Source organism: Hesperophylax consimilis, chromosome 25 (assembly GCF_061612785.1).
Source record: "Hesperophylax consimilis isolate HC1 chromosome 25, BYU_Hcon_1.0, whole genome shotgun sequence".
Lineage (NCBI taxonomy): Eukaryota > Metazoa > Arthropoda > Insecta > Trichoptera > Limnephilidae > Hesperophylax > Hesperophylax consimilis.
Window position 1 is genome coordinate 24,418,825 of NC_142860.1, and position 26,229 is coordinate 24,445,053.

General features: G+C 32.7%; 1 protein-coding gene across 1 annotated transcript in view; it reads left to right on the forward strand.

Moving 5' to 3' along the window:
• The first annotated feature begins 4,126 nt into the window (after positions 1 to 4,126).
• LOC149411716 (serine protease persephone-like) overlaps positions 4,127 to 26,229 on the forward strand; it is a 45,228-nt gene continuing 23,125 nt past the window's right edge. The window contains exons 1-7 of the mRNA XM_089646734.1: positions 4,127 to 4,218; positions 16,392 to 16,495; positions 17,421 to 17,484; positions 18,950 to 18,973; positions 20,608 to 20,711; positions 22,447 to 22,513; positions 24,779 to 24,879. Coding sequence (XP_089502860.1) covers positions 4,146 to 4,218; positions 16,392 to 16,495; positions 17,421 to 17,484; positions 18,950 to 18,973; positions 20,608 to 20,711; positions 22,447 to 22,513; positions 24,779 to 24,879 — 537 coding nt within the window. The 5' untranslated portion in view covers positions 4,127 to 4,145. The remainder of the gene's footprint in view (positions 4,219 to 16,391; positions 16,496 to 17,420; positions 17,485 to 18,949; positions 18,974 to 20,607; positions 20,712 to 22,446; positions 22,514 to 24,778; positions 24,880 to 26,229) is intronic.

Consider the following 26,229-nt stretch of genomic DNA (forward strand, 5'->3'; position numbering starts at 1 on the left):
TAAATTAGATTATGTTGTGTTCCTACAACAGTCCTCCAACTCGTCGTGGAAGAAGATTTTAGAATATAAGTTCTTTATATTATATCAGGGATTTATTCAATACTTTGCGTAATACAATAGTGACTTCGATGGTCGACCTAACTAGGAGCTGGCTAAATGAGATCTGCAAACACCATGTTTGCCTGGAAGCAGCCTAACTGGCCCTAGCGACTACTGGCTACTAGCTGCCATCTTGCGGACTTCCAAGCAAGCTTTTTGCACTGCCCTCTATGAGTGCATCTGTGAAGCTCTTAGCTAACTCACTTCTCAACATATTATTATTAATTTAAAAATTCGACAGACAGAAGGTTAAGTTTTCATTTGAATGCAAGCATTACGTAGGTACCTACTAGGGTGATGTGATATATTGGCTGCAATATGATTTAGTTGTTTGCTAATAATAATCACAGACGATAGAGAGATAACAGTGACAACAACTGATAACCTTTTCAATAATTATTAATTATATTTTCTATCTGTGTGGCCTCTGAACCCGCCGTGGAATGATCTAATTACATGTATTTATTTATTATTGGCCTAGATAGATCAGTGTAAATATGTTTTTATTTTATTGAAGAAGATAATACTAATAATCTAAACGAAACATGAAACAGAACAAGACACAGAAAAAATAAAGATAACGGTCTGATCTGGGAATCGAACCCAGGATATCTGTATTACCGGGACAACGTCTTTATCAAAAAACTGTCGGCCAAGATGTATTCTACTCGCAGTATTTATTTCTAAAATTTTCAAACCAAAAACAAATGATTTTGCATGACTTCGTAGTTCTTCGTCTTAAACATTAGAAACCATGCAATATTCGGCGAATAACAGTTGAGTTTCATGAATAAACAAAATTGTTTAATAAAGTAAAATCTCTGTGGCTTGACATTACAATTTAAAAAAAGAATGACTTTGTTTTAAACATTTTTCTATACGATTTTACAAACAGTCAACTATTTTCGGTTATAAATTATGTATAAAGATTTAACAATAAAAAGAGAGAGAGATAAAAACATATTAGTAGTATTCCACTACGTATTACTAGTAGTGCATGAATTGTTGTACTAACTACCATATGTGTTCCTCATCGCCCAGAATATTTATGGAGGGAAATAATTATACCTAGAGTCTGTGGACATCTTTAATTTATCACATAACAAATAAAACATATTGTTACTGAGACAGTTTACTTATGTATAATAAATTTATAATTTTTATTATTCATATGTAAAAGACCCTAAATAGGGCATCAATACAGTAACAAATAAACAATTAATTTGTTTACCTTTATATAAATATTTAAATTAATGTTTCTTTGTTTTTCCCATTCCAAAACTACTGGACCAATTTCGATAAAAATTTCAAAATTTGTTCTTATTAGTGCCAGAAGTGTTTAGAGCGTGTTTTGAATGACAGAAGAAGTCGGGTACATCCGAGGAAGACTGAACGCACGCTCTTTGCACTGGAATGAGACACGAAGTCGAATAATGTAGTTTTTTAATAGTAAGAATGTTGCGTCATTCAGTAGTAAATTGTGAAAGCCGGGCACACCTGAGGAAGACGTGGCACGATCAAGTAAAACGAAAACTTAAAAAGTAAAATTTTTCAATTATTTAGAATAATATTGTTTCCCCTTTAAAAATAGACCCAGTTTTCAGGTTCACTAGAATTCACATCATGAACACTTTCCTCCACATCATTTATAACCCCGTGCATAGCCGGGTACACGTCAGCCAGTGTAAAAGTGTGATACATTTAAAAAATATATTTTTAATAGTGAATGCACTTTAATAATGGTGTCGTTTGTACAACTAAATGTATTTTAAATAGTGCAAAAATTACGTGATTCTTAGTTTTTTTACCTACCTAAAAATACCTAAACTTTAATGTTAATAAAAGTAACATGCCAAATTGAAATCTGTTTTTACTGATGTGAACGTCCTTGCAATTTCGATTGCCAATCAACTAGTGTTGTGAAAAATCGCGATTTACAATATTCGAAATATAAAACTGATTTATATTTCGAATCTAAATATTGATTATAAATTAAAGAATATCGAATAATGATATCATTATTTCAAAGGTAAAAATATCTGCTCTTACAAAATATTCGTTTTTTTTAAAGAATTAAAACCTTTTATTTGAGACTGGGGTTTTTAGTTACGGTTAAAGACGGTTAAGAATTCGCGCACATTGTAACACAAGTAAAAGGGAGGTGCGTATTTGTTCGTAAGCAGATTTCATTATGTATCGAGTTGCCTGCAGACTGTTGGATTCATTTATTTACAAATCACTGAAACGTGGACGTCCACTTCCAACCCACCGCCCGCTCATGTTAATAAGTTCCTCTCCAGGTTCCGATCGAAAATTGGAACCGAAATATTTAGACGTCAAATGATTGCCTAACTATATCCACCAATGAAAAACTCTGACAGTCTATGGAATAAACTTTAAGAGTTTTTCATTGGTGTATAGTATAAAAAGTAGGCTCTGAATGAGAATTTTACTGTCTATATAGCGCCCTTCGTGGCAGCCTGACGCGTCATAACGCGTCCTCCAACAGCTTTGTGTTTTTTTTTAGTATTTTCAAGGGAAATGTGGCAACATCCCTTTGAAATTATTTTTAAAATCATTCAATCAACATTTTAAGTAAACTTAACAACCAGTTATTAGAACTTTATAATATGTGATTTGAGTGCAGTGTGTTAAAAGCGTATATTCGGAAATTTTGCTCAAAAATATTCGACATTCGAAACGAAAGTCGATCGGTAAATACACCCCAGATGCAACTCTGAAGGCCCTGGCAAGTGTTTCGCTAAGCCCAGGGTAATTTATTATCCCGACCGTCGCTTTTATTGCGGGCAGAATGCACCACTTCAACAATCACCAGGAACAGGATTATATGGAGATGAATGATGGACTCGCCGAACGTCACAGCAGTGCTGCCAGGGTCTCTTATCTATGCGAGGTGTCAGCGCTTTATTAGCACCAGACGCATACCTGGAAGGATGCCTGGACCTCGTGCTGGCACTGTTGTTGGACACGGTGGACTATCTCGCTGCAGCAGATGGTCCAGTTTCTTCACCACCTAGGATTCTTGCTGCAGAGTCTCCATCTTCTATCTTTGTCTAACGTCACAGCGGTGCTGCCAAGGTCTGGTATCTGTGAGAGGATATTGTGTCAGCGCTTTATTAGCAGCAGACACATACTTGAACGGATGACGAACCTCGTGCTGGCACTGTTGGTGGACGCGGTGGACTCTTTCGCTGCAGCAGCTGGTCCAGTTTCTTCACCACCTAGGATTATTTCTGCATAGTCTCAATCTACTTTCTTCGTGTCACCTGTTCCTGTACTTCATTTTATTAAACTTAACTTCACTTTATTTTTGGAATATTTAGATTTTTTGTAATACCTGCATCAACTCAAAGCGCTCCTGAGGTGATATCTCACAAAAGCGGCGCTATACAAAGTGTCCAGTAAATAAATATATTGGCATATCTGTGTTTTTTTAGGACCAATTTGTTTCATACAAAATCCCGAAGATATCGATCTGTGAGTGGTTTATTTATGTTCCTCTCACTCGTAATGGCAAATGGCGTATCTTTTATTTCCATTATCTAAAACGCCGTGGACAGAGCATTAGTGCGATTTGCATGAATGACACTGAAGCCAAATTTAAGGTGAGGGAAAATTGCAGCCATCTTCTATGACAAACTTATGAAATGATTTGTATGCAGAGTGGTATAAAATTAACCAATTTAATTTAATTTTTATATTGTTGATACAATTATGGAAAGAGGCAAAGAATGGAATATGATATAACTTTAAGCATGTTTTGGCATTTTTCGTACATCTTCCCCCTCACCCCGCGGCTTCAAATTGCAATTCAAATAGCTTTAGGTTCATGCTTATTTCTTTAATCCGTGGTTACAGGAGAATTAATGAAGACGTAAATACTGTGCTTGCTTATTTTGTGAATAATTATTCGAAACTCTCGAATTGTCGAAGCGTTTCGATTACCGACATCACTAAAGTCGACATCCAACCCGAAAGCAAACCCATCAAACCAGTTTCAGTCATCAATTAGTTCTGCCGCCGACATGTCGCCTTTTCTTGTGAGTGTTTTGGTGTTAGCGGTTACATGTGTCATCGTCAGTGCAGAGAAGCGCGAAGGTACGTTGACTAGTAAATACAAATAAACGTTTCTATACGAGTAGCGATGATGAACAGATTATTGGGAAGTTGTTAAATGGCTCACAAATATTATTTGGTAGTTTCCTGTTATGACCGAGATGAGAAATATCTCACGACAATATGAACAAACAACAATGAATTCGTTACGCATTATATGAACAAAGAAGATACAAACAAATATGATTTAAGTTTTTCACGGCCAAAAGTATTTTAATGACTTATTTTTGGGGTATTATTTTACCTGTTGCTTCTTGGTAACCGGTAATTGAGGGCTACACCAAAACTAAATACAGAAAACGATTTTCTGGTACAATAGTTGAATAATAGTTTTGTATGGAATTTCTTAAAAAAGTTATTTGCCTTTTTTACTTCTACCATCATGTAGAATCACCTTTCGAAGTTTGTGCACTTTACCCCCGAACACCCTGTACATTAAAGTGATTTAGTGTGACTAAATAACATATAATATCGTAGAGCAGTAAACTAAATGTAGTGAAACTATAGCTTCACAATACATTTACAATACATTTTACAGTACATTATATTACAATACATTTACAATAATTTTACAATATATTCACAATACATTTTACAATACTATTCAAAATACATTTACAATACATTTTACAGTAAATTTACAATACATTTCCAATACATTAACATTACTTTAACAATACATTCACAATGCATTTTCCAATACTAATCACAATATATTTACAATACATTTTACAATACATTTACAATACATTAACAATACTTTTACAATACATTTACAAAACATTAACAATACTTTTACAATACGTTTTACATTACAATTTACAACACGTTTTACAATACATTTACATTACATTTCACAATAAATTTTCAATATTTAGGTAATTATATATACATTTTTTTAAAAATATTTTTTATTTTATACAATACAATATAATTATTTACATAATAAGAACATATGTAAAATTATAATTAAACATGTTTACCTTCACGAGAGTCTAAATTATTATTATTATTCTATTCTTCATTAAGTTTTGTCTGGTCGATAACATCATATCAATTCCAATTCCATCATATTCAAAGAAACTAAATGCAGTATGCGGAGAGTCTATAATATCATATTATTAATGTGCTGTGACGTGTTTTACAATAATTAAATTGTTTACCATTCAGTAAATACTAGTAAATAGTCAATAGATTGTTCAGGAACTCAACTCCAATGCTAAGTACTTACCCCAAGCTCAACAATAACAATAATTTCAATAATAAACCAACCTATGTACCTAATAATATTTTATTAACAAATTGAGGATTCCAGTCAACATATTAAAATGATTTTTTTTAAACCGCCAAACTTATAATAATCTGATAATATTATTACTCCAGCGTCTGGACGGTGTAGGCCCTGTGATTGGTCAAATTCAAATTGTGTTTAAATAAGACTTTAAAGATTAAGACACCATTTCATACTGAAATAGAATCGCCACATGTAATACGATATTTCTTAAAAAATATCGTTTCTGCTTATACAATTTTTGGATAATATCGAAGAAAATATGTCTTAGAAAGTTCATAATCCATTGGATTAATTACATTACAGTGAAAATTATCCACAATTACGTGATTACGTTTGACGTTTGACGAAAAAAGCAAGCGTTAATTCAATATGGCCGATACCCGAATACGCATCGCGGCTAGGTGGCCGACAGAGCGCCCCTCTGGCGGTGAAGAAACGAATCAAATGACTGGCGCGTATATTTAAATATGCAAAATTACTTGAACATCAAGTGTTTAATAATAAGATTTCTTCTGGAAGTTTAGTTCTACTTTGCAATGGCATTTTTCATTATTATTTATAATTTTTTTTTGCTTATTAATTACATCTGATTTTATATTGACATGTTTTCTAATTTCTAAAATTTCTAAATTATTTATTTGCGATGCTTTAATCCTGAGTGAAGTATTTTAAGACCTGAATTTTTATCGAAAGTGTGATTCAAAAGATGATTTGCAAACTCATATTCACTATTTCCATTTAGAACCCTGAGATGTTTTTTAGTTCTGACTTCAAAGTTTCTATTGGTTCTACCTTTGTAAAATAAATTACAATCCAGCCCAATTGAGTTTATAAACTCCTGATTTTTTTGTTTGATTTTCGCAATCTATATTATTAAGAATATATTTATTCATTCTGTTATTAGTGTAAAACGCCGGTTGAATAGTACCAGGAATGTTTATATACATATATAATTTTAGAAGTGTCGTTATCCACAAACAGAATTCTACGCCATTGTTTATTTATATCTTAAGAACTAGGGTAAAAATACCGTTTGAAGATAATATGTTTAATTATTTTATTTAGTATTTCAACTATCAATTTATTAGAATAACCGTTATTAAATGTTATTTGTCTTATGAATATATTGTTTTATGGTTATATGCAAAAAAAAATTTCAGGTCTTAAAATACTTCACACAGGATATAAAGCATCACAAATAAATAATTTCGAAATTTTAGAAATAAGAGAACATGTTTATAAAAGTAGATGTAATTAACAAGAATTTTTTTTTATAAACTCTCTTTTAAATATTTTCCCACTTAACTGGTCTTTCATATTGTAATTCCTAATTCTTATAAACCCAGCCTACTCTTACCCCTCCCCCCTCCTTCCACTTCTTTTTTTCAATTGTAATCTATATTTAATTTTTGACTTCGGTGTATACTTCGTTCATGAAACATGTATTGGTTGTATATAATAAAGTGAAGTTAAAAAAGTTATTTGTTTTTTAATAAAATAAAGTTTAATCGGATAACATTATTTTATCTATTTCCATTGTATATCAATGCATACGTACATAATAAAATGTAAACATTATATTTATTTATTAATTGGACAATTTGCATGGCGCCGCTTTTGTGAGATATCACCTCAGGGGCGCTATATTGTAATAATCTACCTTTATATATAGATTTTTACTCTCCTGATGAAGGTGTATATATAATCTAACTTTAAACTTTATTAGATACAGTAACAGTTTTAGGAAAAGAATTACCACCAGTTGGAGTAAAATTCACACCTTTTAATTAAACCGACTGCTAATCACATTGCACAATTACCCTCCTTTTATCCATAAACACGGGTACAATTAATCAATATGTAATAATGTATTATTTCAGTCAACTTTGTTGTAACTATCTTTAATTGTTGTGACAAACTATACGATATTGATTCAACTTATAGACATTGACGGTTGTAACACATATTTAAGCACTGCAAGTCTCCTATGAGCAAATTATATTAGGTACCATAACAGTTAATATCAGTTGTAGACATGTAGTCAATAATAGTGTTTCATTTGAAATAATCCATCACAAATACGTAAAATTTCATTTATTCAAACAACTGTCATTCTTATTATGCCTAAATTGAGCATGTTATTATTCATTAACTCCTTCCTGTTCCGTGTTTTAACAATATATACTCACCCTCTCTCTGTGAATGACCTAATATCTATCTATTAAATGTAACTGTTGTTAATATCACTTAAACTGGGCGCAGCCCAAGCAAGTGCCGCCCGCAGGGCCTAGCAGCAAAAACCCGCGGAGCGGGTTTTTAACTGCTAGTAATAATTATTTTTGTATAAATTGTTTAGCGCCGTTTTTGTGAAAAAATATCTTAAAGGCGCTATAAAACTTATTAAGGACGGGTTGTTTCGGAGAATTTGAACAATTCATCAAATTTCAACGTTCATTTTTGGGTTTTGTGAAAGTCCTATTCAAGTTCTGTTATTATATTATTATAGGCTAGTAGCTTGACAGAACTTAAATAATAACAGAACTTGAAAAAGTCTTTCACAAAACTTGAGAAAATTTACTTTGAAATTTGGAGAATTGTTCAAATTATCCGAATTACCCGTCCTAAGAGTTCCTAGGCAATTTTAAAAGACTGAAGAATTTTTATGACATGACCTTAAAAAGCTTACAGTGATTTCTGAAATTATTTGGAGTAAAAAATGAAAATGAAATTTTGGTCTCCGGTGATATTTTTGGTTATTTTTTTATCAACAGAAAACTAAGAAAATCAATAGAAATCGGACAGCTAGGGTAGATGTTATGGGTTGGACAGTTACTTGGCTGATTTACCAGTGACATAAAAAAACATCAAAAAAGTAACATGAGAAAATTTATAATAATGTCAGGAATCACTGGTTTAATTAGTTATTAAAATAACCCAAAGTAACACCATAAAAACTTATTTTGTGTATGTTTACTTAAACCCCGACTTAAATAGTTTAAGGCGATGCACTACGTCGTGTAATAATTTAAATTGAGCCGCTATCAATAACAACTCTTACGTAGATGGCGATAAGGTTTAAATTCCAGCTTAACACCATCCGCCTCTTTTGATTTATGCATGAAAAAAACATGGCCAAAAAGTGCCTTTTATTTTATTTTGTGGATGTTCAGGCATAAATATTACATTTTTTCCGATCATTTTATAAATAACTTAATTTGCCACATTATACAATAAAATGGGTTCGTAAGTAGGATATTTTGAACTTTAAAGCAGTTTTTATGGGCCTTATAAAAAGATGTACCTAAAAAATACTCGTTTATTTCAAATGCCAAGATGTATTCTACTCACAGTATTTAATTAAAGCATCTGAAACATTTCTAGGCGACCAAATTTTCAAACCAAAACACATGATTTTGCATTACTACGTATGGCATCGCCTTAAGTTGAAATCGAGTGCTTTTTATGCAGCGCAATTCGACAAGTTTACCAATATGATAACTAAATCTACGATTTTTCGTTTCATGTAATAATATGTCTTACATATTAAATAATAATATTAATAAACTAGAGTAGACCCGAGATAAATCACGGGATATTATGAAGCCGAGTATTTATAAAATATTTGTCGCAGGATCATTTGCCCAGACGATCACAAATTTACCCGTTAGTTTTCTAATTTAAACGTTAGAAATCATTAATGATTCAACAACAAAATCATCAAACAAAAGATTACACATTTCAAATGTAGAATATTATTGAAATAAATTAATTTTGGTACCTACCCACTTGGGGTAACCGATGCCAGAGGGTTGGTTAGCCAGTAAGTGGGAAGGTGGGTGTGGGTAACATTCATTGGATTATCAATACCTTTGCCATAGGTCACCGTAAGGGGTTCGCTACGTTTGGTAACTTAGCAGGGGTGCTCGGTTTCAAGGGGCGAGGGTTGCATAGGTCTTGGCGGCAGATGTGTCTGCTCACCGCCGCACAGTGGGCTGAAAATCGCCTTTCATAGACATAGAGACTTGAATTTTCAAGTGTATTTTTTTGGCTAGAAATGGATTCTGCTGATCATTAATATGCTATAAAATTTTGTATGAAGCAATTGTGTGTACAAATGAAGGAGTCATCATTTTTTAAAGAAAAATTTGTATGGAACTGACATTAAAAATGAGGCTATCTCTGGAATCATAAGGTTGACCATTATATCCTTACACACAAATGTACTACTATTTATTTGTATTTTTTTGACATACTCCGTATTGTGGCGAAACTTGTGATTTTTTTTTAAAAATCCTCAAAGTTGAAAAAAAAACTTTTTTATGTTGAAGATTCATTTTAATGCTTAAATGCTTTACATATGAGTATGCTTTGTCTAGTTTACAATATTTTATTTACACTGCAAGCCTAAAAGCATTTAAGCATTAAAATGAATCATCAACATTAAAAAGGTTTTTTTTCAACTTTGAGGATTTAAAAAAAAAAATCGCACCTTGCGCCACAATATGAAGTATGTCAAAAAAATACAAATAAATAGTAGTATTATCTCTGTGTAAGCATAGAACGGCCAACCTTATGATTCCAGAGATAGCCTCATTTTTAATGTCAGCGCCATACAAATTTTTCTTAAAAACATTATAACTCCTTCATTTGTACACGCAATTGCTTCGTACGACATTTTATAGCATAGTAATGATCAGCAGAATCCATTTCTAGACAAAAAAATACCCTTTTCAAAATGAAAATTCAAGTCTCTATGTCTATGAAAGGCGATTTTCAGCCCACTGTGCGGCGGGCCAGATTTGGAGAGACTGATTGAGGGAGATATTTTTACTTCTCCAGCAGATTCTATCTCAACCCATCGCCTTGTACCACAGTGGGAGGATGAATTCAAACGTCCTTCAATCCTGGACACACTGACCCCCAGAGTCCTATCCACCCCTCACTTCCTTTTCATTCCCAGATCGTCCTCTCCTTCTATTATTTAAAAAAACCCTCTACACAGCATACTAAAAAATGATACAGGCACCGAGGGAAATTATTTTCCTCTGTGTGGAGCTAATGTGAAAAAAAAGATAGACCATTATGGTAACACTTTTCGGAAGGATTCACGACTAATATTTTGAGAATCGCTAGCGTAAACAATGATAAGTCTGTTTACAAAGTTTCTTCTAGCAACTCAAACATTGGTTGTATACAGGGTGTATCGGCACTAACCCGACAAACTTTAACCAGCTATTCCTTAGCACATTCGGAGTAAAAAATGTTATGGGCACTTTGCTGTCCGGTAGCATTTTTTTTTCAATTAAAAACAAAAAAATTAAAAATTTCCACACTACATCACTGTCATTGGCTTTGCTTTTCGTGTTCAACAGCTGTTATAAGCAAGTATGTCGAAAAGCGTCTTCGCTCTTTCGCACACACTAAATAATAATAGTTAAAAATGAGACGAATGGTTCCGTGCCATTTCGTTGTGATTGTAAAAGTGCGCCAATATAGGTACACACGTGAATTATTGAATGGAATTCGAATAAAATATTGTCAGATGGGTTTTAAAACTTTGAAAAAGGATAAAACAGTGGTGACATGTGGTCAAAATATGAATAGTAAATTTTTTATTAAAAAAAAACGTTACCGGACAGCAAAGTGCACATAAGATTTTTTACTCCAAATATGCTAAGGAATAGCTGGTTAAAGTTTGTCGGGTACGTGCCGATACACCCTGTATATGTATGCATTTATCATATTATTTAATTAATACCATTCCACAAAATATTAATATGAAAACATACAAAACTGCTTACTGCGGTTTTAAGCTAATGAATCCACCTAGATTTCATCGTTTATTCCATATTTTTTATGTTCTATAAATGTGGCACATTATGGCAAGCGATGGCTCAAAAGTTTCTGCAAACTTGGCATAATCTGCCAAAAATCGCTCAAGTGGAATCCATTATTCTTAAGGCGATGCACTACGTCGTGTAATATTTTGAATCGAGCCGCCATTAATAACACTCCTTACGTAGATGGCGATAAGGTTTAAATTCCCGCTTGATACCATCCAGCTGTTTTGATTTAGGCGAGAAAAAAACATGGCCAAAAAGTGTCTTTTATTTTATTTTGTGGATGTTCAGGCATAAATATTTAATTTTTTCCGATCATTTTATAAATAACTTAATTTGCCACATTATACAATAAAACCATAACCGAAAATGGGTTCGTAAGTAGGAAATTTTGAACCTTAAAGCAGTTTTCATAGGCCTTATAAATTTTTTTTTTCTGGGCTTATAAAAAGACTTATGTAAAAAATACTAGATTATTTCAAAGGCAGAGATGTATTATACTCGCGGTATTTATTTAAAGCATCTGAAACATTTCTAGGTGACCAAATTTTCAAACCAAAAACACATGATTTTGCATTGCTACGTAGTGCATCGCCTTAAATGTGTTAGATTTGTTTGTTTTCTTTTTTACATGGCCCCAAGACGAATCAATACACATCTCTTAATTTTGAATAATGACGATTTTAAACTAATTTTCGATTTGTATAATTATAATCGGACAATATTCCCAACTGCCTATTGTCACGGATTTTCCAAATTGGATTACTTTGCGAGGCTTACCGGGGTGGTGAGGGGAGGGGAATAGGAAATATGAAGGGTACACGGAGAAAAATGAGTATTTCTAATTTATAAAGAATCTCTTTAAATTATTGGTTGTCCGGTTAAAAACAGGATTGCAGTTCGTTTTCTGATCAAATTTTCGTAAATTCATAATATTCAGGCTCTTGTTATTTTTATCGATGTAGGAAGTACCTGGCTATTCAGTTCTGGTCACCAAACACGGCTAAAGCCATTTCAAGCAATGTTTCGATTTTGATTTGTGGACCTTTACCAGGGCGATACTGAGAGTATGTCCCACTCTGGAAAGAGCTGCTATCTAAAGAATAGCGTGAAGTGCTTCCCATTCTTTCATAAAATGTGAAAATAAATTCGATAGAAATTTTTTAATTTTTTGACCGGTCAGTGGTTGAGTGGGCATAGCGCTTGGGTCTCACCCGGGCGTCGCGTGTTCGATTCCTCGGCTGGCTAAGTCCTCCATCACAACACAAGCAACATTTTCGGCTTTCTGTGGTGGTAGTAGGAGATTTTCAAACATTGTTGGGTTATTCGTAACCCGGGAATGTTTGTCTTTCTTTTAAAAAAAAAAAAAAAAATTAGTTTAATTAAAACGTAAACAAGTTAGACGAGATAAACATTCATTAGTGATATTGTAATTGCATCTGAAATAATTTATAACATATAGACGAATGCGTTATTTAAAATATAAATACTAAAATATTGTATATTCTAAATATATATTATATTAAATTATTCGTATTCCTATTAAAAACCGGACTGCGGGAATTTTCCGAATGAATTGACAAATGTTATAATAAAGTCATTAAATCAGTAAAACACGAATGTGTTACGAGAATGTTGTGTTCATAATTAGTAAAAATTCAAATATTTTGTGAATGACGAATACTTGGTTTAGGGAGTATGTTTTTCGAGATATGGGGAGGCTGATAGAGATATTGAAAGAAGGGTAAATGCAGGTAACTCCATTAATGGAGGACTGAACGCAGTTGGCGCTAACTAAAAATTGTCCAAAGAGCGAAGCTAGCAGTCCACAATGGTGTGCTGGTACCTAACCTGCTGTACGGAAGTGAAGCATGGAACTGGCAGAGAAAGGATGAAAGTAGACTGAATGCTGTAGAAATGAGATCCCTGAGGCGTATGTGTGGTAAAACCACGTATGATCGTGTGAGAAATGTGGAGATCCGCTAAGAGTGCAAGGATGATGTAAGCGTAATGAGTAAGATCAATAAAGGGACGCTTAGATGGTTTAGGCATGTAGAGCGAATGAGCGAAGAAAGGAGTGTTATAGGAGAATATATGGTGCAAATGTGAATGGTAGCAGAAGTCGGGGACGCCCGAGGAAGACATGGCACGATCAAGCGAATCAGATACTTGAGTCGGGCCATATCAAGAGTCAGAATAATAGAAGAGTATTTATAAGACGATGTATGAATGTGAATGAGGCAAGGAGTGTGTGCCAAGACCGAGTTGTTTGGCGGTCCGTCTTCTCTGCCTACCCCTGCGGGGAAACGGCGTGATAGTTAGTTAGTTTGTAATTATATAATAACAGGATAAGCGCAGCTGCATGAACACGTGTTTCGATGTATCATGAAACAACAAAAAATTTGTTAGGAAATAGGTTTTTTTAGCAGGATTATAATAAATCGGCATTTTATTTTTCTCCGTGTGTATTTATTTATGAATATTCCTTACTAAATCAGCGGCTCGAAATTTATAAGTTAGATAAACCTCACTTATAAATTTGGAGGAGCTGATGTAGTAAGGAATATTCATAAATAAATACACACTTATAACTTTTCTCCGTGTGTATTTATTTATGAATATTCCTTACTAGAGGGTTTTCCAATAAGAGGTGTTATTTGAATTCGTTTCTATCGAGGGAATTTCATATAATTATCGTTTCGGCAAAACAAATACTTAGATACAGGGTTTTCCAATAAGAGTCGTTATTTTGAATAGCCCGCTATTTCGGTAGATGTTACTTTTGAAGCTGTCATTTTTTAACATTATTAAAATTCACTTGAGTGAATCAAATGCAAATCATTTTGAGTGATGAGGCCCATTTCCACCTCGGTGGCTTCGTCAACAAGAAAAATTGTCGCGGGGCTCGGAAAATCCAAGAGTTATTGTTGAAAAGCTTCTCAATTCTCAACGTGTGACTGTTTGGTGTGATTTATGGTCCGGATGAGTCATTGGACCTTACTTTTTCGAAAATGAGGCTGGAACAACAGTTACGGTGAATGGATTGCGCTATCAAGATATGATTAATGATTTTTTATGGCCGAAATTGGATGGTATTGATCTGGTCAACGTTTGCTTTCAACAAAACGGCGATACGTGCCACACAAGCAACGAACCCATTGATCTTTTAAGATTGAATATCAAAATAACACCTCTTATTGGAAAACCCTGTACAAAGTTAATGAAATCAATGAAGAAGAAAATACACAAACAAAAACTAAAAACCTATTGTACAGTGACGTGTTTAAACACGCAGCGCTGAAATGTTTAATAAGTGCTGCTTTATACTTCAATAAAGGCATATTAAAAAAAATATCAGCTACATTAGCAAAAGAGTTACCAACAGTGAGCAAACTATTTATAACACTTGTAGCCTGAAACCGTAGTATAATTGTCACAATAATACATGCTGTGGTATGTTGATCTAATGGTAGAAACATGAAAGTGAATCAAAATTAATAATATATCAGGGATATCCAAGTGATAATTTACATTTTTATCTATCAATCTTATACATAAATATAAATGTAAATGTTCGTTTGTTCAAAATCTTAAATCTTCGAAAATTCTTCACCAATTGCTTTGAAATTTTGACACAAAGATGCATTCGAATACGTGTGTATAATACCTTTATTATATAGATGGCACCTGTTACAGGTAAAAACATGTTTTTTTTTTAAAACAGCGCCATCTCTTGGACAAACATGCTTTCTTTAAAAAACAGCGCCATCTGCTGGACGTGAAAGCAACATCTATCTGTACAGACAGACTGTCTGTCTGTACAGGTAGTCTGAGATACTAGATGTCTCTAGTATAAAAATATAAGAAACTATAAAGATTTTTCTTCTATCACTGTACTTTAAAAATTTCAATAAATGTTGTAAAAAATCAAAATTTATTGATACTAAAAGAATTAGAGTCACAATTGATTTCGTAAACTTTAGTTTTCCCTTTTGACTGCTTAATTTTTTATTTGCTAGTTGGGAACGGCTAAAAGAGCATTGAGTGAAGTGACTGGACGTTGCAAACGAATAATATTATTATGTTTGCGACCTTCCAAACTGGCTGAGTCAGCGCTTGGGGAATAATTATCAAACAAGAAAAACAGGCTTTTAAAGTAATTTCATCTCACTTTTATTATATGTACGAATATACCTACATGTTTTGAAACTGGCGAAACATAAATATAATGATTCTATAAATACTAGAAAAATCACAGTCATGAAAAGTGATGAAAGAAAAGTTAGGTTAAATAGTTATGTTACGTTGGTTATGTTCATAGGTTAGTTTTTTTTCCATTGCTATTAATGATTTTAAATCACTTTTTAAAGGTGTTTTGAATTTTCATTGTATTAAGTTATCACGGAACTCTCAAGAACGGTGCAGATTTGTATTCAAATGTAGATGGAAGATTCTTGCAGATTTTAATATTACAAAATGCAGATGCAATCAAAATGAGATATCATAACATTTATGAGACTGGGATATCTCTCCCAAAAAGACTCTATGGTTGTTTATCGTGAAGAATAGCTCTGAAAATTTATCAAGGGGTTAAAGTGCCAGTGGGAACTGGAATTTAATCCGCTGGGAAGCCGTTAAATGGTGTTTGAGTTGCACATTGATAAAGACCGTATAATAATTTCTATTCCAATGACCAATTCACCATTATATAAGTAAATTTTCCGACTTTAACCCTAAAAAACTAGACCCTTCCACACACTTTTCCACAAATCATCATCTAGTCAATCCACATTATGCAAGTGCATTATAAAAGAATAATAAATAAATAAAAAAACAATACAAGAACAACACGTCAACTCACCAGAGATCAAATGGGAAAATAATTCACCGACTCCAAATATTTTCATATCAGAGGATTCGACTCGGTAGATCTTCTAACTGGACCTATAAATCCTACTGGATCCCACAATATAAATATTTAAAAAAATATTTGTGTTATTTTTCATATTTAATTATTCCAGGTGACGCGTGTACTTTGCCTATATCTGGTACAACCGGAGTCTGCACACACATCGCTAAGTGCAAACCCGTCCTGGATGCAGCTCTGGAAGGGGTTACCCCAGAGGTAACGTCTAAACTAGTTCCAGGACAAAACAGAACAGTCACAGAATCTAACCTTAATTAACCTAACCTAACTACGAAACCTAGATTAACCCAAATAGCTTAACCTAACTGACTAACCTAAACTAAATTATTCTAACCGAACCTAAATTAACATAACCTAACTCAACTAATTATCCTAACCTAAATTAACACAACCAAAATTAACCTAAGGGTGGAAATAGTGCCATGAGTAGCATCGGTCGACCGACAACTTAGTACTGATGATCTGTACCGATGGTCCTCGTATGCAGCGCGTGGCACTACAGCTCTTCATTCATCCACATACATATATTACCGTAGGAAACCGACGTACGCATCGCACTATTTCCAGCCTATCCTAACTAACTAAGTCAGCTGAGAGGATGGACAGCCAAACAACTATATTGGCCACACTCCTTTTTTCATTCACATATATACATCGTCATAAGGGGTCATTTTGATTGGAAATGACCTCGCTTTCAACTGTATTGTTGGTGTCCCCTTGTATTTAAAAATATACTCAATAAAGCGGTATTTTCACTGGTGATTTTTATTTACGATAAAAGTTAAGAAAAAATGACGTTATTGAAGCGTTTTTTTTATGTTGAAGAATAAATTTTCTATAATGATTTCAAAAGTGTCATTTTCAGTTTGCTGCCAAAACGAATCTATCGTTTTTATTTGTAAATTCGGCGGCGTTAACGTGTTACGAGACATTAGCGTTTTCCATGTCATAATGAAGTTGTAGCCAGTTGGAACAGTTTCAGAATGAGCGGCTTTAGATCGTTTTTGAAATCAATAATTTTGAATGAAAATATTAAAATTTTACATTTTTAGTTCGATGATCATAGTCAGAAAAATTTTCTTCCACAGATATTTGTTTATATGTATTTTTTTTTACTTTTCAGAAAATCTGCTCCCATGTTGGCACTGTTTCAATCGTGTGTTGTGACTCGATTGCCGTCTCACCAGGTATTATATTATTTATCAGATTTATTGAATTTTTGTTCAACAAGGATTAGCTATAAAAGTAAACAATTCAAAATCAAGAAAGTCTTTGGTAAAACGAGTTTAAAAAGAAAGCCGTTAGTAATAATGAGTTTAACAAGAAAGCCGTTAGTAATAATGAATTTAACAAGAAAGCCGTTAGTAATAATGAGTTTAACAAGAAAGCCGCTAGTAATAATGAGTTAAATAAGAAAGCCGTTAGTTATCATGAGTTTAACAAGAAAGCCGTTATTAATAATGAGTTTAACAAGAAAGCCGTTAGTAATAATGAGTTTAACAAGAAAGCCGTTGGTAATAATGAGTTTAACAAAAAAGTTTACTAAATAAAATAAATTAACAGATAGAGTCCTACATTGACATATAATTAATTTGTTCCGTTGAGGCTCCGTTATAATGTTTTTATAATTTTCGCAGCATACATTTTTGCTGCAATTTTTTCTATCAAGGGAATTTAAAATAATTATCTTTTCAACTCAATCTGAATAGAGATAATCTTAAAAAACAACTATTAAATTTAATCAGATTATAAACTATTATTATATTTATAAGCTAATTTAATATATTTTAAGTTAAAAGAAATGTACACATTCCACATTCTTAACTTAAAAGTACAGATTAAAAATAAAAATCTATGTATGATTGTTTACTATCTAACTTACTTAAGTAAATTTCAATTTAGTTCGAGCAAACAGTTTGTTCTTAAATATATTCATTCTATTTATTGATGTCAAGCTATTTGGAAAGATATTGTATATGACAATGTGTACCCTCGTTGTCGATGTTTCTTTTACCACTTTCCGTCTTTGCTGAATGTGTGTGTATAGTTTATTAAGTTGTCTCGTGTAGTGTTCGTGTACTTGTGATGTTTTTATAAATGTTGTGTTCGTTGGTATAAATCCATTTTGGATTTAGTAACTAATTAGATTATTACACTCCCGTTCAACGTGATTTGGTAAAGCTGGCCTTGAGCCTGGTTTAAGACCGTTAAATCAAACAAAAAAGTCGTGATAATAAGTAAATGTTTTTCACTATTCTGACCTTACGCCCGGCGTAATATTTACACCAAGTTTATTTAGTAAGGCTGTTAGTGTCCAAATCTCTCTCTGTCACGCCGTTATTATCCGATATATTATAAACATCTGTCTTTGTTTAATTATATTTATTTGCTATACAAGCCACAAAGCTTGAGCTAAGCGAAATCTAGTCGGTATTCTACATATTAAATTCATTAAGGTGGTGTATTATAAAGTAAGATATTTAGTTGATCAACTCGACACTTGTCAATATGCTTTCAAGTGTCGAGTTGATCAACTAAATATCTTACTTTGTAATACACCACTTTAATAAACTTTATTAAATTCATTAGAGTGGTGTATTACAAAGTAAGATACCTTTTTATTAACTAAAATATGTGTTGTTTTTTTTTTAGCTAGCAGCGGAGATGTGAAAGAAGGTAAGTTAAAATTAAGACTGGAGTCTTTAACTATTTGAAAATACCATTGATTATGCAGAAACAGGCAATCTGTTTGATAGATTCCACTATTGATATATTAAAAAAATAAATAAAAAACACCTTTCAACTCTGAACGCTAATGCCAAGGAAAATTCAATACTATTTGAAACACATACAATTATCAAGTGTCACAATTTTCATACATCAAGCAAATGACCTCGACTGAACCAAATTTCTTGTACTGTGGTAACATAAACATATTGGATAGCAAAAATAGTGTAATTACAGAATATCGAAAAGTACTAAGTGAAAATGCTTTAGAAAGTGTAATATAACATGTGACTCGGGATGAAATATTGAATGGAAAAAATGTAAAATCATGTATTGATCATATTGCAATACGTAACCGCTATAACACTGTATTGTCATGTATTATAACTAATCAAATATCCTACCATTGCAGGGAAAGAGGTACTTAAAAAGATTTAAATTAAATTAAAATGAAATTAAATTAGTTAAAAAAAAATGATAATACCTTTGTTTATAAAGTTGTAAAAATGGGAGATTTCTTACAATCAAACTGAGTACTATCAGTTTTGTAAGACACTGTAAAATAAAAATTTAAAAAACAATAAAGAAATCATTGCAAATAAGTATTGCAATCTTTACAACGGAAGTTGCTTCGAGGAACCAACGTCATTGATTCTTTCGGCGCCGGTGTTTATAGCGGATTCAGACGTTTCGATTTTAGTTGATCAACTCGACACTTGAAAGCATATTGACAAGTGTGAACCTTCTTCCAACAAAGTTGCTCAAGTTTTCAGTTAGAAATCCTGTCTTTCAATAAAAGTTGATCAACTAAAATTGAAACGTCTGAAACCGGTATTAGTCTGGAAACACGCAAAACCGCGCCCAATATTTGTTTACAGTTGACATTTGTCTCATGAGAACGAGTTGTTGAGTTCAACTGTTCGGCTATAGAACTATTTATCGGCCTCTGCGTTTCCTCCTTTCTACAACATGGGTTTCCTCAATACCCACGTTTACTCCTTCCTCTCTTGAAAAATACTTTCCTCATAGCATCCCCAAAGATGACATAACCCCCGAGGAAAATTATTTTACGCAGGGCCTCCCGTATGGAGTTCCACAAAGTTTCGCAGTTTCAAACTTAGTAATATGAAATACTGTTGATTTAATTGATATTAAAAGTCTGATTGATATTAAAAATGGGACTGCAGGCCTGTAACGAATGAATTGAAATGTTTCGTAAAGAAGAATCAAAACAAACGTTTGTTAGTAAAAAAGTAAAAGCAAATGTTATATGAGGACGGCGAAACACGTGTTCATACAAATACTGATATTGATACTGACGTACTTATATTTAAGCATTCCATCACCATACCTGTTACTAAAAGAATATGTGTTCTCGATATATTCTGAATGACTAATATTTTATCAGGAATTTAGCACGCTATTACTTCTTTAACAGAATAATTTTTCTCCGCTCAGACAGGCGAATGAAATTGATTATATGTTCAAGGATTAATTTAGATATTTTGAAATGTTCGATTTCTCCCGAAGTAAGGAGTTTTGTTTTTGCAGAACTGCCAATATATTTATGACCAACTTTTCAGGTGCCGGTTGCACTGTGCGGGACACGGGCGCGGCCGGGACTTGCGTGCGCTTTGCCCAATGTGCAACTGCTAAGGAAAATGCGGCTCAAGGAATTTTCCCCCAGGTAAGACAAATAGAAAATATAACAACAAAAAGTATACCACCCGCATTCTTTGCGTTGGAAAAATTGAAGCACGAGAGATTGGCTCAGCTGGGAACTTTTCTTTTGGGATAATTTATCTATCTCTCTATACATTTAAAAATAAATGTTTCATTATTTGTGCCCTATAGACTCAAAAACTACTAGGCGATTTTGCTGAAAATTTCGAAGGTTGTTCTTATTAATGTTTATAGAGTGGTTTTGATCGTGAGTTTTGGGTGTATTAGAGTTTCAATAAAACAAAAAATGGCATTTTTGCTGCTGTAGTAGCTGAAAATTATTTTTTTTAAAATTCTATTTTTGTATGAAGATTTTCAGGAAATCCGTGCGGTGCACGGCTAAACTGAAATTTTCTAAAAATCTTCATACATATCGTTTTCAGCTACAACAACATCAATAATGCCATTTTTTGTTATATTAGCACTCCAGTACACCCAAAAGTCACGAGCCGCCACTGGTTTTGATCGTAGAAAATGTCGGGTACGTCCAAAAAAGACAATGTATAATGAAATTAATCAAATACTTTTATGTGATAAAATTTTGCCTAGTATGTATGATGTGGAAGTGAATGGTAGAATTAGTCGATGATGCCCGTAAGCTTTTTTAATTCTTTACAATAATATTATTTCACTTCAAAAATGCACCCAGTTTTCTGGTCCAATAGAATTTACAACCTCAAAACCTTACTCCAAACCATTCACAACCACGAGCAATGTAACAAATAAAAGCTAAAATATAAACATCACATTAAAATTAAGAGTAATGGTGTAGGTATTGCTTGAGATGGTCAGTAATAATGTACAACTTTATTGATTTATTTGTAGGAGGCTCTGCTTTTGAAGAATTATACAGACTTCAATAGCAGACTGGCAATCGCCCTTTCTGAAGCGTTGAGAAATGACAGCACGTCGATTAAGTAACATTAAAATATGGTCCCTTCCAATGGCGTTATAATACATCTAGACTTGTTATTCTCTCACAAACTCGAGATCAAATGCAGCAAGTTAGAAACACTCATGTTTTCAGTTGATTTTTAATTCAAACATTAAATAGACACTCAAATTATATGTGCGTATGAACGAAATAAACGATTGCTGGCAGTATTTTTGTATTTCCGTCAAATACTACATTCTACATCACGGGTGTGACTGAGATAATAACATACGATTACTCACTTACACTATAAGACAAACACGGAATACTGTATGAGACAACATACTTTTATTAGGTTGTCCTTGTTATACTCATGTTCGCTATCTCACACTCTCTAATAGCGTTGAAAATCTTCGGGAAATGTTTATAGTAAAAAATGAATGTATTTAATAATGAAATCTTATTTCTTGGCTTCTACTAGTGTTTGCTAAATAATGAAAATAATTTCTCATAACGCACGAGGGCACTTTGGCACGTTTAAAAGCAATTTATTAGATATAGCACGTAACCTTACGCGACGCTTGGCAGTTTGGTACTAACACTACGAAATCGAAAGCACTACAATTGACTTGCTTTTGGGCTTGCCACTTTGAGACGCGCTGTGACGTCACTGTGACGTCATTGTTACCTAACAAAGTTTTATAGAAGTATATAAATATAGAGCAACCAAAAACAAAAGCATGGGCATTAATGTATGGTATTATATTTGTTATGGAAATTTCAAGAAAAAATCAAACCTTCTAAAAATTTGTATTTTTGTTTCTAGAAATGCAACTCAAGTCTAAATAAGGACGATTTGGTGTGCTGCGGATCAGAAGAAAAGGCGAGAAAATGTAAGCATTTGGGGAATTATTAAATTTTGAATGCTCTTGCCATTATCAGTGCTTGTCCTTATTTTTTGTGGCCACATTTATCCGACATAATCACCTCAAAAAAGTTCCATAGTGAATGATTCTTATATATTATTGTAGATGAAGAAAATAACAAAATCAATATTTTTTTAAAAAACTACTTAAATTTTGACTTTCACGTTTGTTTTAGGAAGGAAAACATCATAAAAAACAAAAATCGCAAGCACGCTTTAAAAAATGACGGGCACCAATTATAACAACAATACTTCTTCAAGCAACTTTTTTTTCAATAAAAGTCTAGAGTAGTCTAGAGTAGACTTCTGACGTCATCCTGCAGATGGGCCAGCAAATAATTACTAATAAAATTGTACACACGTTCATTATCAATTCGTATATCGTGAAATAATTGTTAAATTATGTACAAAAAGGTATTTTCACTCAAGACAAAATTGTGTAAATAACGATAGGTATAAGTACCAAATATTATTTTTACATTGACATATAAGTACATTTTCTGTAACGAGTAACAAAATGCGTATTTTGAACTGCCACCAACAAGATTTTAAGTTAGTAAAAGCAGGAAAACGAGAAAATTTCTATCAGACATTAAACCGCGTAGGCGGAAGACAATACCATCAGCATAATATGAAGAATTTAGGAATTTTAGAACGTTTTATAATCAGTAATTATGAAAATATAGAATTTATATATTTAGTGTGACGATATAGAATCAGCAAAAATCTTCTATTAATTATTTCAATCATTTTTAACTGCGACTTGTGAAAGTACCTTATTATTTTTATTTGTATATTTTGGGAACAATATTTGTTGAATGTTAACTTTTCGACTTAAGTTTTTCAGATCAAATACTCTTATATTAATGTTGTGACGTTGCTTTTTTCTATAATAACATTTAAATATTGAAAACGCTTTGTGCTTTATTTTTCCCTTCACAATAGAAAATACAATACCATTAAACATTTTTATTCAAACATTGAAGATTTTGACGCAACTATTAAACTTCTTTTAACATTGTCCTTGCATTTTCCCATCCCATACCCATCATTATCTGACTTTACCCACGTGTTTGTGTGACATTTTACAACAATAAAAGTGACTCTCAAAGCAGTTTATTGCTGGAGCTTATTTGATGAATATCTATTTGTGATCAGTGCTGTTATTAATATCAACTCAGGGTAGAAGGCCTGTGCAGTGAACATATTCGGTTCCCTCAGTGTGTTTCGTATCCAACCTGGATGTTATGGAAGTCTGTGCATGAATTCATATCTCCTGTGAGTGAAATCATACCATCATCATCTTTGAAGAACATCAAAGGGGTAAGTCGGATTCCTTCCTTACTCCATGTTCAGCATCTCCAACCATAGTTGTGTCAACTTCAAAGTTCACAATTAATATTTTACAGTCCACTCTTGATTCGCCTACTGCAATCATAGAAGATGAGTGCAGAATTGAAGATGTTTTTACCCTGACTGGGTAAAACATGTTTTGTGTGTTGTTGTTATGCATAAACTCCAGCCAAAACATTACAGTAATAGTAAGTAAAAAATTAAATATCGAATAATTCATAATAAAAAAGTTGAGTTTAGTTATTCTAACCATTTATTCTTGGTAGTGAGAAATTTTTGTGAACATTGATTGCATGCTCAATACTCACCATTTAAAAGGACTGGTAACCGGATAACTCATCAAAAAGAAAATTCAACACACCTTTAAAAGGTGATGAAAAACTAGGTTAAATAGGTTAAGGAAAAATACAAGTTTTTTTCGTCGCTTTTATTTAATTTATATCACTTTTTAAAGGTGTGTTGAATTGTCATTCTGATGAGTTATTATGGAACCGTGTACAATCTCGTTGCCTAAATTCCCTTTACCACTTTCTGTCTTTGCTGTATGTGTGTATACTTTATTGTGTTGTCTTGTTTAGTGTTCATATACTTGTGATGTTTTTATAAATGTTGTGTTCGTGGGTATATATCCATTTTGGATTTAATAGATTGTTATATTCGTACAGTATTCTGATTTTCAGGAATTTAGTTTCTTGGTATAAATTTTTAATATATGGGTTATAATTTAAAAGTTTTTTTTTATAACTTTATTCTGTAAAATTTGTAGGTCGTTTAAATATTTAATGTATGCGTTTCTCCATATTTTAATGACATATATTAAATGGGACTGGATTTGAAAACGTATATTTTATTTTTAATTAATTGTTTTTATTACTTGTAGATTGTCGTGAAATATCATCAAAAATTCAAAATTGTCCATCGGTCCAGAGCCAAACCACAATTACCAATGGTCGGCCAGCTGCAGGAGAAAAACCACACATGGTTGGTAATTAAATTAATATCCTAAACTAATAATTTCTATTTCGTATCACAATGCACGACTCTGTAACAACACGATTAAGTTACACAGTAAAAAAATTAGACAGGAATAAATTACATAAAAAAAAATTGAGATTTTTAAAATTTTGAGTTTGCTGTTAACGGTAAATATCAGATAGGTAATTTTTTTGGCTACTAATAATTATTGGTTATTATATATAAATATAACTATTCAATATACATACTATACAGGGTGTCCGGAAACTCGTAGTACAAGCGGGAAACTGGTGAATCTACATCACATTTGGAGTCGATTTTGTAGTATATTTTTTTTTATTTGAGCTTTCGTTATCGAGTAAATCGAGTTTGAAGTTGATTTTTATTTTTTATTTTTTATTTTTTTTTAATCAAATTCTTATAAATTATTACTGAAGATCAAAGTACCCAACTAATTAAAACTATTTGAAAGTAAAACAAATGAAGAAACTCGGATTTGAAGCATTATTTTGAAATCACCCTTCATTTAACCCGGTGTAATAATAAAATATTTCTGCTCTGCAGGGTTAAAACATCTGTTATTCAACCCTAAACACCAGAAAAAACTTTAACCCTAAAATAGCCGAAAAATATTTTTTTTTGGTTTTTTTTTTTTTTTTTTTGAAAATGCTCAAATCAAAAAACTTTATGTTTTTTTGGGTTCCCCATGTGGTGTAGATTCTCCAGTTTCCCGCTTGTACTACGAGTTTCCGGACACCATGTATACATATATATATACACGATTTTCTGAAACTCACAGTACAGCGAGAAACTCGTCAATTATACAGCAAACCCAAAAATATAATTTTTTCCATCTGAATATGAATATCGTTTTCATTTTCCTTTTTTGCGGAAACTAAAGAGTTAAAAAACTTTGGAACTGGGTCGACAAGAGTCTGTGCTTCGACGCATTTAAAAAAGATATCAAACAACTAAACGACCAACTTTTTTCATATTTGACCTAAAATATTCCAACCTCGGACTCGATTTACTCGATAATGAATGCTCATATCAAACAAAATCGAATCCAAATTCTATCTAGATTCTCCAGTTTCCCGTTTGTACTATGAGTTTCCGGATACCATGTATCCCAGCATGTACGCCATGTACCCGAAAGATTTTAACCAGCGATTCCTGAACCTATTTGAAGTAAAGGTGGTAGTCGTTATTTTGCTGTCCGGTGATCACAACGGTACCAGTGGCGGCTTGCACTCTTGAAAATTTATTTATTTATTTAAATATTGAAGACAATATTAGTGATTCTTAAACGCAAATCTGAAACAGAAAAATCAGAAAAGGAAACGGTCACATCTGGGA